The sequence below is a fragment of the Aphis gossypii genome, chromosome 2 (genome assembly GCF_020184175.1).
Source record: "Aphis gossypii isolate Hap1 chromosome 2, ASM2018417v2, whole genome shotgun sequence".
Classification (NCBI taxonomy): Eukaryota; Metazoa; Arthropoda; class Insecta; order Hemiptera; family Aphididae; genus Aphis; species Aphis gossypii.
This window is the reverse complement of record NC_065531.1, coordinates 433,148-448,953: the sequence shown is the minus strand read 5'-3', so window position 1 is coordinate 448,953 and position 15,806 is coordinate 433,148. Positions and strand designations below refer to the sequence as shown.

The window sequence follows — 15,806 nt, the reverse complement described above, 5'->3', positions numbered from 1 at the left end:
TTGTATCAAAGTGACACTTTTTTTATAATTTATAATAACCATATAACACAAGTCAAACAAGTGCGTTAATAATTTTATGGTAATAAAATTTTGAAGTGTCTCATTGTATTCATGGGTGCAAATGCAAGACATATAATGTGTTCTAAAGGTTTTTATGATTTTAAACATACTAATTGTGGTAATAAATAGTAACCATCATTTCTATGTATTTTCAGTTTAACATTTAATAGTTAAAAATGCACACTCAGCATTTTCAAAAGAATAAACTTTTTTAGATTATGAAAATTAAGTTTTAATAGATTTCATTTATATTTTTTATTCATTGTACCGTATTTTTTTCAATTACCAATCTAACTGCTGAATTTTTATTCATTTTTTTTTTACACTATTAGTTTAAAGTTAAAATATTTAGAAAAATTCCAATCCATGTATTTTACTAGTAGTAGAACAACTATTTGATAGATTGATGGTTCAAAGATTATGTCGAGTAGATTACGTAGATATTATTTTTAAACTTGATCTTTAATTCCATTCCTATATCGAGTTTATTTGCTGTAAAGCATTTAAGACATTAGTTTTTGTTACACTTATGTCAAAAGAAATCAAGCTCAAGTTCTCTTTTAGCTGTATACTGTTCTCTCATTTGATGTCTCGTATGGAGTACTTTTCCATTCTCTGTGACCCCTTTGCAGTTGATAATTCCTTCCACTTAGAGTGAGTACAGAATCGTTTTTGTTAGCAGTTTTAGTTTTTTTAATTCCTCATCCTTCACATTATTATTGTCTGGTAATGGATAAGCTCAGAATTAATTTTAAGTAGATAGAAGAGTGGAAACCAATTCAATGTTCTTGCATAAGTTAATTAACGGAAGAGTGGATTCTCTCTTTTTCCTTTTCCAAATAAATTTTAGAATTCATCTCACTCCATTAGATCCAATTCTGCTTTTATTGTTCAGTTATTCCATTTCATATCAATAATTATAGTTGCAATCATAATATTTGTCATATTATACATCTACAAAATGAGCAACTAAGCTTCTTTTAGGGCTTTTATATTATTATTATTACCTACTCCAACCATCTGATTATTAATTTGTATTAGTTTATTTTTTTTTTTAATTATATAATTATTGTTTATTCTTTAAAGTTGTTCTATTATAATTTGTTGTGTAATTACTTTTATACTGTATTACTGTACTTTTAGAAATTATGGTCATTCAATTATAAATAAATTATATATTTTATATTTTTAATTTCAGTCAAAAGCGTAATACTACTTTTTAAAGTTAACAAAAAAGACATGTCAAATAGTCAACTTATATTGTTATATTATAGTTTTAAGTTTAGATGAATTTGTGCTGAAAAAAATTTATTTAGCGCGTACCTATATTTACATATTTATGTAGACGAATTTTTACTTCGATACTCGTCTTATACGCAGAACGTAATCAGTTAATATATTATTAACTAATATATTATTAACCTATCTGTAAGTTATAATCGTGAAAGACTGTGTTCGATTGTCAGTGAAGACCAATAATACGTATATATTTAGCTGTAAATTATAAAGCCAACAGTTCCTGAATCAGCAACGATAAGATATATTATATATTTACGTGGGTATTAACGGTGAAATAATGTTTGCTCACACTGCTCATTAGGAAACTGATACATAAAAATACACATCAACTCCTTTATTAATAATGTTATAACATTTTTATAAATTAATTCTTTATGTCCATTGAATTTATCAACAAATTACACAGCAAATACACCATTCTATATATTTTTTTAACGTAAAACTTAAAACGATGAAGTTGCTACAACGTATAAGTATTTAATACGATTTGAGTGTGTATCTTATCACAGCTATTATTAAATATAAATATGTACACATTTACATACGGTTAATATTTCATTATTTTATTACTATTTTCACTTATGCTCCAAAAAGCAAATTGTTTACAATAAAATAGTGTCAAATATTTTTGTGTTTATGCTTTTTGATTTTCTAACCTAACTTATTAATAAACCTATATTCATTGTTACCGACAGATGAAAAACCTCTATCAATTCGTTGGCATTGCTCATACATATTATGAAAACGCAAAATATGGTATATAATTTATTTAAATATATTTATATTTATTATGCTTAATTTCGTAGCTAGCAAGTATTTAATAAGACGAACGTTGTTCAATACATAATATAAAAGAATTCTTCGATATATTATTATATATAAATATATAAAAACTAACTGGCTGCGCCATTGAAAAACGAGTGTTCAGGGAGACGGGCACAATGGAAAGTGGGAGTAAACTCCATTAGCGACGTTAACGATTGGCACCACTCTAGTAGAAGTATATAATACGTGGTAGTTGCGGTTAACCGGCGTTGCGATAAGACTCCGTAGCGACTTGTGCTTGTAACATAAATTGTGTTCTACGATGTCGGATGACGCGAAAAAAAAACCATACTAAGTACCCGAGGTTGGTAGGTGTATATAAAATATAATATGTATATATATATGTGTCCTGCTCGTCGTAAACGAGAAAAAAGTATAACGAAAAATAAACGTATTTTTATCGAACAAGTGTTAAAAATAACAGCTATGGTACGCATGTGTGTTATATTACTTATACTTACATGTATTTAAATCGGTAGTGTGTGTATAGTATATATCATTATGTGCGCAGCATGTACCTATTTATTAGGAAAATATCATGTTGTTTATATATATATATATATATAAGTATATAACAAGATATATATACACTAGGTGATACATTTAACGTAATATACTCAGTGTTCTAAAAACTATTAACAATAATATTATTATTATTTTTTATTTTATTGAATTGTGTAATTATTTTTAATTCTATACTTTATATATTCTAATGCTAAATATTTTTTTCTAAACATAAAGTTGAATTTTGAACAAATCGTTTGTGAATGGGTTTTTTAAGTATTTCAATTTTAAATGAACAAAATGGAATGAGGTTTTTAGTAAATTGTTGGTCCAATACTCTAATGATCTTCTAAAGTTTATATATATAAATTTATAATTAATAATATACTACTTATCTGAAATTTGGTTTGTATAGATCCAATTATTTTAAATAATATTCTGCTTTGAAAAATGAAATTAAAAATGTATGTTAATAATAATAATAATAATAAACATAATAAAGTTTTAAAAAAAAACACAATTTTTTTCCAAAAATAGTATATCTTGTAACGATTTAAAGTTTTGTAAAATAAATATTTTTAACAAATTTATTGTTATTTGAAATAAATAATACCAATTGAGTGTTAATTTCTAATAAACGTATATAATATAATAATATGTACGAGCATATACAAGTATAAATTGTAGATGGATATTTGTTAAATCTATACACACTAATTAATAATATATACCCTAAATTCGTACAAATTACAAAGGGATTTATTTAAATGATCATGACTAATAATTTCCCTGAACATATTTGTATTTAAATAAAACATTTAGATACATGTGTTTTGCTTCAAATTATGAAATTAAAAATGTATAGGTCGATACGCTAACGATGGAAAATTATACTATACACTGTACTACAGGTAGTTTTGTATTTTGGTTAGTGTGTATAATTATATAATATTGTACGTAACTTGCGACGTGTATGTTTGTAAATTATTCTGCCACATTTAATATGCAATACGATTTCCCTGTCGTACAGTGTAATGTCATGAGCTAAGTTATATTATAATACTATATTATTACTATGTGTGTGGGTTGCATGTATATTGTGGCAGCGTTTGGATGGCGGAAATTATGGTGGTTTAGATTATCCGGCCACAAACGAATACGAAACGAATAATTATATTTAAATGTCAACAAAACATACTCATTTGAAATCACGAAAGTACCTACTCATACACTTTGTACAATGTACGTATACGCCAGAAGTATAATATGTAATTTTATATATGTAGGTATAAAATGATCGGAATATCGGATTGTTTTAAACTGTAATAATAACATTTGAACTTGCGATATCTTCAATATACATCACTCTGTACATAATATATTATTATATAGATCGGCTCGCTTGTCCTGTGTTTATATTATAATGTTATTTCGCACGCGCTCTCAAAACTTTGACTATTACATCGAGATAGAAGTATCATATTATACGTACACTATACAGACTACAGAGACTAGAACTCGTATTAACGACACGTCACAGCCATCGACGAAACGGCATTCCAATACATAATTAGGAACAGAAATGTATCCTTCTATACTACACTACAGAAATTACAGTGGTAGTTGATCATAAAATCAGGTAAATTTCTTTAAAGTATTTGTAGAAACAGTCGTATTCACGTCGTCACGTAATTATAACCATTGCCCAGTTTTCCGGAAAGATTAGGGGACTCGACGCTCAAATTAGTACGTGTTAAACATTTTGTGTGAATAATCATTTTTGACGATCTACAGATTACCTATATTAATCATATTTAAGTTTATGGCATTATTAGTCTAAGATACTTTTCAAATTATATGCATTATTATTATTTTTTTTTTGTATTTATAATAGCTAGGATACAAAAAAATTGTGTTTAGGATACAAAAAACCTAAATTATTATATATTTTGCATGAAATTTTAATGTTTTTAAATATTACAGTACATTATATTTTACGTAAATCTAACCTTTAACTATTGTTTTTTGAAATATTTTTAAAAAAAAATGTAGAATAATATTATACCATCATTATATCAATAATGTATACATTTGTATTTTAATTATAAAATTAATACCTATTTGGCTTTTTTAATAAATACACAGTATATCATTTTTGTTAGTCTATTATTATTATTAAATAAATTCAAAGCATTTTAAAATATTTTTTCATCAAAAATAAAATTATTCATTTTGTGAAACTGAAATTAGAAGCGTTAAATGATGTGGTATCTAGCGTAAACTTTTATTTTCGTTAATATAAAATAATTTATGCAAAATAAAAAAGTAGATAATACCTAAACGATTTGCCAACTATTCTGTAAAAGTTAGTATATCTCGTTATACAGAAGGTATATTATATTTAATCGTAATATATTATTATTCAGTAAGTTTTATTTTACTATTATAGTAATAAATTACAAACTATAAGTAGACAGTAGATCAAAATTAATCTAAACATAATATTTTGATAATTGTAATGAGTGTAGAAAATGATAAGTTAAGAATTGGTGTTATATTTTAAGTTTCTATGATTAATATTTTTTGAATTTAATTACAAAAATATTAAAATGTTTGTTATTTTAATACATTTTGTAAAAATGTGTATTTTAAATGCTTATACAAAGATATTGTGAGCCTATTAAAAACTTACGAGTAACTTTATTTATTATTAGAATTGCAAGCTTTTTATCCAAAAAGCAATAAATAGTATCTTATATAAATCGAAAATACTATAAAAAATGTCAGTCGTTTATAATGCCTATAATTAACACAAAACAGAGCCTAAATATTTTTAAAAAAAATATTTAATTTTTAGTAAATTTTTATTCCAATGAATAGGTATTTAATTTAAGTTGACGTAATAATTAATTTTTGAGGTTCTATAAAAAAATAAACTAGATTTTTTCTAAAATTAATTATTTATAAAAACCGATCCTTTCAGACTTAATAAATATAAATATCTTTTACCAATATGAAGTGATTCTTAGAATTTACAAATAAAATTTTTAAAACTATGATAAAATTAAAAACATACCAGTAGTAAATAAACCTAGTACTAATTTTATTATGACGTCATTCATTTACGATTACGCTCTACGACGCATGCACGCGTACTCACTCAAGTGGTTCGTCGGCGTTGCTCGTCTATCGTAGTTTTTCTTCAGCAAACTGTCTAGTATCTGGAGATGATTCATTTTTGCACCGTATCTGCAAACAGTACAAAACAACAATCCATCAAATCATAAGTATTTACAAAATACATTTTTAGTTAGGTTGTAGGTCTATAAATTTAAATTTATATTTATTTCGATAAAACTGTATGTATGGTGATGACTGATGGCCGTTAGCTACAGAGTAGACCACTGAAATAGCCAATTTTAAAAATAGATTTTCTCAGTAGTTATTAAGATTAGAATTTTTACTAAATTTTATTAGTTCAAAGTAGTGTTCTACACGCTCCGTTATTTCAGGAACTAGACCGGGCTTCAAATTTTAACATAGGACTTAATTGGGACCGGACCACACTTAAAAGTTAAACGAAAGACTAGATTTGGACTGAATCTATAGTTATGTATTATTTTTAGACCGAACCAGACCAGTAATTTAATTAAATTTAATAGAGTAGACTATGACCGGACTGTTGGTTCGATCTTGAAACATTTTTGACCGTAAAAGTTTATGGACCGGACCGTACGGTTCAGTCAGTAATAGCACAGACCGGATCATATGATTCTTTTTATATTAGACTATATCGGACTGTAGCGAACTGCATCCTACATCGTTGGGTTCGGATTGAACACCATTGGTCCGATAAAAACAATAGTGGAAAAAAATTTAATTAATTGGAAAACCTCAGTTTAGTACCTTCAGTTTAGCTTGTATGAAGGGATTATTTTGTATTCACTACACACTATTACACAAACACAGTATGTAAAATCAAAATTGTTATCAATTCATTTTTTGAACATGTAACACACTCAAATCAATATTAATACAATATATACATAATATAGTAGCTATATTTAGTATAAGTGTCATAATTACGTTTTATAAATTCTATAAATAAAAATTATATCTATCCTTTGACTTTCACATCTGACAGCTGCTAGCTGATGATAATTTACAGACATCTGTTATTAAGTCATAAGTCATAACTAATCAGTATAATCACTTTAATATTATATATACATAATTGTTATATAAGTTTAAAATTTTTATTTGGTGAGTTTTTGTTTTATTTGTATGCATATTAGTCATATTTCATAATAATATATTATTTATATTTTAAGTACCTACCGTGATCGAACAATATTTCCGTTTTTTTTTTTTTTTTGAAACCGGACAAAACTAAAAAGTATGCATTTGATCTTAGGACTGGACCAAATTACTCCTGAAAATATTGAACTATTCAAACCGACGATTCAATATTTTTTTAATATAAGTACCGGGCTAGAAAATTTCGATGGGACCATGCAAACCACTAGTTTAAAGATAATATATAATATTTAAGTAAATATGTAACAGTGGAAGAGTGAATAACGGGTTTATGCGATAAAATCGTTTTACTAAAATAATGAGAAATATGGGATATAATTTTATCTTAATTTTAACCTTAAATGGCATAATTCGATTAAGATTAGCTAATTCTATTAGAATATGTATAACTAACTTTAAAAAAACGAAATAAGCATTAAAAATAAACTATTTAAGAAAAAACCATTCTTACACCTTAAAACGTCATTTATATTAGGGTCGCTTTCATAAAGAGTCCAAGACGTTCTGCATGAAAATGTGCATTACCGTTAAATTTATCATGTAGAAGCTTACGTCAAATTTTGCAAAGCAATCTAAACTTTCACGTGTATAAGGTACAGGTGGTTCTAAAATTAAAACCTGCAGATCTCTATAACTGCACAACTTTTTGTTGATAAATTCTAACCTAGACGGATGAGAACGAAAGCTTTATACATAATGTATGGATATTTGATGAAGTACATTTCCATTTTGATGGTTATGTTTATGGTAAATAACAAAATTGTCATTATTAGTCTAGAGAAAACCCTCACCAAATTCACCTTTACACAGCGATTGAATAAGGACGTAGACCATTTGGGCAAATCGACCCAAAATATAGTCTGTTTGGGCGAATAACTATATACCGTTTGGGCGAGGGTTTATTCAACTAAAACTACCGTTTGGGTGAGAAATGTTCAATGAAAAATACCGTTTGAAGTTAATGAAAATGCTTATAATATACCCTCAACAATTAATTAAACAAAATCATATAAAATATAAGTAATCTACAGTCAAAAATCCTTTAAAATATAAATAATTAGTCAAAAATCATATTACATATAAATAATTAATAATAAGTAAACAATTAGAAATAAAATTGCATATAATATAATTATAGTACAGTTTAGAATAATTTATAATTGATTATAGTGATTAATAACGATTAGCAATAATATCATCAGTATCTGTCACCCGGTTTTTACCTCGCACAGGTAAAAATAATTTCACTCGCTCAAACAGGACAAATGATAGTCGCCCAAACGGACTATTATTTTTTTGGTAAAAATTATTACCTTCGCCCAAAGGACTACCACCCTTGAATAATTATATAGTGTGCAATTTCACATTATAGCATTATTGGCCTGTATTTTTTTAACGACGAAAATGGACTGTCAACAACTGTTACTTTAAATCATCATGTCCACATGATCAATAATATTTTGATCACTGAACTTACAAAGTTTCTTCAAAATGATAAACTTTAATTTCAACAAGATGGCACGCCATCTTACACAATTCGAATATTAATGAATACTATTGAATAGATTTTTGTAAATCGTATTATTTCCAAAACAATAGTATTATTTATTGACCGCCACAATCATCTGATATTTTATTAACATGTAATTTCTTTCTGTGGGGATATTTAAAAAGTAAAGTCTACAACAAAATTCAAGAAGAAGTCGCAAAAACACCTCTAAAATTGATACACCATAGAGTGGAAATAAACGAATTAGGTTAGAAGAGTACTTGAATAGAGATAGTCATCATCTTGACTCAAGAATCTTGAAGACATAATTATAAAAACTAAATGGCAAGTTATGTATTTCATTATGATAAATTGATAATGTATTCATATTTTTATTTAACTTTGAAAGTCGGCCGTTTTATTAATGCCCCACCCTTTATTATACAAATTGTTAATGATAATATAATCGTTATTTTATATTATTGATATTTATCATAGAATCATGTGACATAAATCATATATTTTTGTACGATAAACAAAATCGTTAATTAATGTGTCACTATTTTTACGATTTTATATCGATAAAAATTGAAAAAAATTCTGCTCCAAAATTAAATTTCTCTAAACAAGCATGTGAAATTATTATCTTGCAAAACTCATACACATTAAAAAAATATCTTTATAAATGATACGATATAATTTAGAACGATCGTCGTTAATGATGGTGTCATCAGCTGTAAACTCTCGGCAGGGAATTTAAAACCATGTTTGGACCATAAAGTTATCATGAAAACACACACACAACCTTATCTACACTAATACACACGCCTTATTAATATAACTGGTGAACACACGGCGTCTCGTGTATGCAATTTAACGGAATACGCGCTCGGGAGTGTACAATATTATTATTATTTTGTGTTTGTGCGTGCGCCATGTATAATATTATCGTACGTAGCAAAAATTTGTTCTTTGGCAAAACATCTCGCGTATTTTTAAGAACGTAAAATGACGTTATTATATTTATTATGGAACCACGAAATTTAATTTGTTCAACGTCGTTTAACTTTCCAACGATACGTTCCTTCTACTTCTCTGGTAGGTAAGAGGTTATGAGTACACAAAATTGTAATATTATGCAATACACAACGTATAATAATATTATTTAGTATAGGTATGACACAATAATATAATATTATTACATAATACTTTATAATCGCAGTACTGCTGAGAACATGATAATATACTTACATTAAAACAAATTAATTTTTTAACAATTGCGATTCCACATGATTTATCTCAAACAACTAACAAATAATTAGTGATGTTTTTTAGTGTGTTGGACACAATCGCCTAGATTACACTATTTTATAAGAATACGTTTGCTTTAAAAATTATACATGAATATTAAAATAATATGATTATTATATTTCGGCCATTATTATGACCCAAGATTATTCTCTAAATATTCTAACTTAATTAACAATTTATGTTTAATATTTATGCTTACCTTTTAAATTTATAAATATTTGGTTATTCCTATACTTTTAAAGTAAAATATGATAAAATGTTTAGTTTTCTTTATTTTTAAATTTATAATTATATAATATGTAGGTGTTAAATTTATTTATTTTGTTGTTAATTAACTTTTATAAAGAGAGGCAAAAACAATATTAGTATCCAAAGACCGAAAACCCTAAATATCAGCTGCAGTAGTTTGGAAAATATTAGGTAAGCACAAACATTTATTATGAGTTTGGAAAATATCAAACGGTTCTGAATTTTATAGCATGGCCGAGTATGTCATTATTATTATTGTTTATTTAATGTTTTGCCAATGGACAACTTAATAATTATATTACTGTAACAGTTTAAGATAATAATGTATAATTTATTTTCATTGACGCCTATGCTAAGAAATATTATAATAAAATATAAATAGTGAATACGTACAAATGTCTTTACGATTCAACAAAAACTTGTACTACAAAGCTACAGCGAGCGTATACAAATTACGTTACAGAATTTATTTTATCATTATTTGCTTATATTATGCTAGTAAATAAAAAAATTAAAACTTGAATTTAATATTTCTATTTGTGACATTTTTTCTTTTTTTTAAACAATTTAATTACAACGTTGATTTCTCGTTTTTAGGCAAATCTTATCTAATAACCGTTTATATTCCATAACTGGTACAAATAGAATTATTTCTATTTTATATTTAAGTGGCCGACCTTTGAATTTAGGTTTTCCCTGCAAAGTGTTTATTTAAGAACTTTGAAGCTTTTTGTGTTTGTATTGCACAAAAAGATGTCAACCACGTAAATAATTGGATTAAAAAGAAACAAAAAATACCATCTTGATAAAAACGAATATTGTCCTCTTTATATCACCCAATGACACACTCTCTTTTTCCAAATTTCCTTCTAATCATGTTTACTGCGAACTAAATGGATAAATATATATATATATATATATATATATTTTTATTAGATTTTTCATTTAACACTTTTAAAATTATTGTTTACATTTGGACGCACTTAAACTAAAATAAATGAACAAATATTGATTAATCGAAAAAAAATATGTCCTTCTAAGTTTTCTGATACATTATTAATATCGTTTGTATCTATTCTATTAATCTATTTTCAAACTAAATTAAATAAATTTAAATTTTTACTTTGAATTGAAAAAAATTGTAACTATATCTAAAGTTTTAAACCACTACCTATGTTCGTGTTGTAAAATTCATATCAAAATAAAGAAACGTCTGAAGTTAACAATCATACTCTATATATTACATTAAAACAAAATCTGATAAATCTTTGTTCTTAGTTTTTTTATTTTTTTATTTATTATCATCATATCATGTTACATAATTTATTACGTATATACCTACTAAATACATGCGTTATCCATAATTATTGGTTCCTTACTTTCATGATGATTTTCCGACGTCGCATACTATTAACTCATAACATATACAATATTGTATCACTGACCTTGTACATATATTGTTTTGCTTTATATTATTTCTTAGATTTGATGTATACGTGAAATATTTAAAAAAATATAAAAGCAATAGGTACTTAAATGATTGTTTTTGTACTTATGTAGAATATAAAGTTCAACTAAAAGAATATTATTTTTTAATAATCGCATTATATTATACTTACGAACAATAAATAATAAATATGTGCAATAATCGTATAATTGAAATATTAATAGCGTACGGTCAAAGCATTTTTCATAACTTAAGTTTAAATATAATGTTAATTTTGTTTTATGTAAAGTATATTTTAATTTTTGTTTATTGTTCACGAACTTATTTTATATATTTATCACAATGTAAATTTCTTATTTGTATCGTATAATATGCTACTCAATAAATGTTCATATTTTTTTACTCAATTATGAATAAATAAATAATATCTATTTTAGTATCCCCGAAGTTTGATAATAATTTAAGAATCTAGATTCTGATGTAATTTGACAAAAAAACAGCCGGAACTTTAGGAGAAGAACTCATAAAATATAGCCTTGACCTGTGTTCTTGACATAGGTCCTTGCGTGAATTAATGGCATGGATCCTTATGTCGAGCTTTTAGGGGTCCATAGACAAATTCAAAATGGCGGTCATCTTGACTGGGATACCATACGTAGAAGATCGGACCGATTTATAATCATACATTTCGATTTTGTTCTGCCCATGAGTTATCGTGCTTCTAAAGACGAAAAATCTAATATAATCCATTATGGATCCAATGCACTATAAAATAATGAAATACTCAAATACGTTTACCTATATATACCTATAATATGTCTATACAAAATAAATCTATTACAAACATAATAAAATCATAATTTTATCATATGTTTATGAATACGTAATATTATAATGATATTAATTAGTTGATTTTTAAACACCTATTTTATTAAACACAAACTTGTTTACGTTTTATGTTTTTCATATTCATAAAAAATAACTATAATTGGTTTGATCATATTTATAATACATTTTAAATATTTACTTCATCAAAAATAACAACATTTTTTTAATGAATTTCAAATTAAATTTTAATTAGTTTTCTTAAGAAAAAAATATAAAGAAAGTCGATGATTAATTTACTATGTAAATAAAAATATATACTTATAACTTAATCTGTACAATAATATTATGAAAAATTAATTAAAAATAAAATAATATTATAATACGATTATTATTCCAGAAAGAATCTACATCATAGCCGAATTAAAAATTGAATAGAGAGGTTTCTTGTAATGTTTAAAAAAAGGTCAAATTATTTTTTTATCTATCCAAAATAAATGTTGGGAAAAAAATAATTAAGGCATCAAATGCTAATTTTATATTTTGAGTATTCATGAAATTCAATAAAACATGTTTTTTATAATTTACAGCAGAGGGCCAATAACCTTTTTGGTGTAAGGGCCAAAAAAGAAAATCATGGGCCATATATTTTATTTATTTTATTTATAGTTTATTTTTAAACAAAGTTTATAGTTATATCAAATTTAATTTATTTAAGTTTCATCAATGTTTAGTATATTAATTTAACGTGATAAATATTAACAAAGTTTTAATAATAACATAATATTTTATACTAATTATAAATTGTAATTGCGGCCCACCGGCCTCGGGTTGCCGTCTTTCCGACCCCTAATTTACAGTATACTGTACAACAAAACTACATAATATTGCTATTACAGATTAATTATATCATTGTTTTAATTGGTCTATGATATATATTTGATTTCGTTAATTATACAATTATAGTATATTGCTGTATAATGCTCAATTTTTTTTTTAAATGTACATAAAAAAATAACTGTAATGGTATGTATATAATAACATATTCATCACTATTTTTCTAATAAACAAATTGTAGTGCAGATTTTTTTTCAGATTAGATAATATAAATCATTAATCAATAATAAATTATTTCAACATTTTACTAGAGATCTATGTATGAATAGAAAATTGTATTAGTTATACACATTTGCTTTTTTATTTTATTTTTTATTAATTAACAATATTTAAGTATATAAAATAAATAATTTTACAATATGACAAAATTGTTTATATAGATAATACATAGTTTAAAACCATGATAAGTATAAAAATCATAAATGTGTTGGAAATAAATGAATAAGTGTTTTAGTTTTTTTTTCCACGTGAATAAAATACATCCAGCTAGGAATTTGTTTAAAGTCAAAGTACGATTAGTGTTGTTTTCAAACAAGATATGATATAGGTCATCAGTCGATTATATCACTGTTCTGAGTTTATTAGTTAATAATTAGGATAAAATGCATGGTCGAGGCTGGTTGAGGTTTGCCGTTGGGACATGGAAGCTTTGTCATCCCTTTTCTGATCCGTTATAAATTTATTTTACCATTATCCTCTTTCAACGAAAACGCAAAGGTGGAAAATATTTTTTTTCGCCGAAAATCTTAATCCTTCAGCTACATTCTACATACTCTACATATCAACAAAATGATACAGGACCGAATTATTTATTTGTATTAAATAATAGTGATTTAAAAAAATACTATACCCAAATTCTTATTTTTATAAATAAAATAATTTTATAATTATTATTCAATAGTATTATAATTTAATGATGCAACTGTTATAAATTAATCTGTTTAAAAATAAAAATAATAATTATGAAAGTAAAATTAATACCAATCTCTATAATAACAAACTAAAGTATAGGTACATAGAGTTTACATTATACTATACATTTGTACTGCAAGATACTCAAATAATTTGAATTATTAATTATACATTTTGTATAGCTGCATTGTCAAACATACTCTCTATTTTACATAAGTTTTTTATTGGCACATTTTCATGATGCTATATAATAAATTATTATTTTAATATCATATAAATCAAAGAATTATATATTAACTTCGTAGGAAGTTATAAGTAATTTGTTTTATAAATATTTTCATAAATCATTTTTACTTAAAAAGTTTGTTTATCAATATATCTTATTAAAATATGAGGATTAAATGTAGTTTGTTATTTTTAATCAATCAACATTTGTTAAATAGTGTAATACAAAAATTGAGTACTTTTAATGTATACGCATACACTTTGAAGTAACTCTTACAAAATTCATTCAGACACTACTAAGTCATATAAATAAATCATAACTTTTTCGAGAAAACATAAACTCAATTAAGTCAATTTTTGGTGACCAAAACTGAAAATTATAATAAAACAATATTTTTTAATATATTCAAGATAGTTAATATTTTTAGATGGCTTTTATATAAAATATTATGGTTAATGAAATATCTAGTAAAAGACAATTTATCTTTAAATAAGTTTTAAATTAACAACAACAAAAAATTCAACTTTTTAATCAGTTTTGTCAATTTATCATTAAAAGTAAAAATTGATTTAATTTTCGATTCTGAGCGGAGCGATAAACGTATTGATTTAATAGAATAATGATGTGTGAGTAATGTATGTGTAAAAACTTTTTGGGCAGTAAAATTTTTGAAAATTTGAGGTGGTTTATGGTAGAAAATTTGATCTAGTTAGTACATAAGTATTCATTAATGTACATATCATATGGATACATTATTAAAATGTTATTAAATTTGGAGTTAGGTATATGATTAGTTATAATATGGTATAAACGTATGTTGTTAAAATAATTAAATACTAACAATATTATTTATGTAATATTTTTGGAAAATGTTTATTAAACTATCAAAGTACTAAAAGTAAAACAAATGACTTTTATAGCAATACCATAAAATGTTTTACAAAATAAATTTAGTGGAATTGGCTTATAGATCATCTCCGCTCAAAATTGTTTATCATATACATTATACAATGATATATTATTGAATTCGAATTTAACATAAACATTGCAGCGACCCACTTGACACCTAATATACAGGCAGAGTGGTATCTAAAGGTAGGTAAACCTTTTTATATTAATTATTTACTGGAAACATAATATTTTATAATACGTAATTTTGGTTGCACTAAAATAAAAACTAAAGATTATGAATAAAAAAAAAAAAAATATTATAAATATTAAATATATATACTATAAATTTGATTAATATCAGGTCATTATTAACTCAATAACTAACTAAATAAATTGGAATATGTATTATATAATATAGTATATACTATAGACCTATAATTTTCATATTTACAATGAGTTTTATTAATGATATTTGTTTGAGTAATATTCACGCATTAAGATATATTGGTGTATAAATATAATATGTATATGTAGGTGTCTTAATTTATGATGAT

At 24.9% G+C, this 15,806-nt stretch overlaps 1 protein-coding gene across 1 annotated transcript in view; it reads right to left on the bottom strand.

The window, feature by feature from the left end:
• LOC114132764 (glycine receptor subunit beta-type 4-like) overlaps positions 1-15,806 on the bottom strand; it is a 232,287-nt gene that overhangs the window by 148,483 nt on the left and 67,998 nt on the right. Inside the window, exon 2 of the mRNA XM_027998323.2 lies at positions 5,849-5,937. Within this exon, the coding sequence (XP_027854124.1) occupies positions 5,849-5,937 (89 nt within the window). The remainder of the gene's footprint in view (positions 1-5,848; positions 5,938-15,806) is intronic.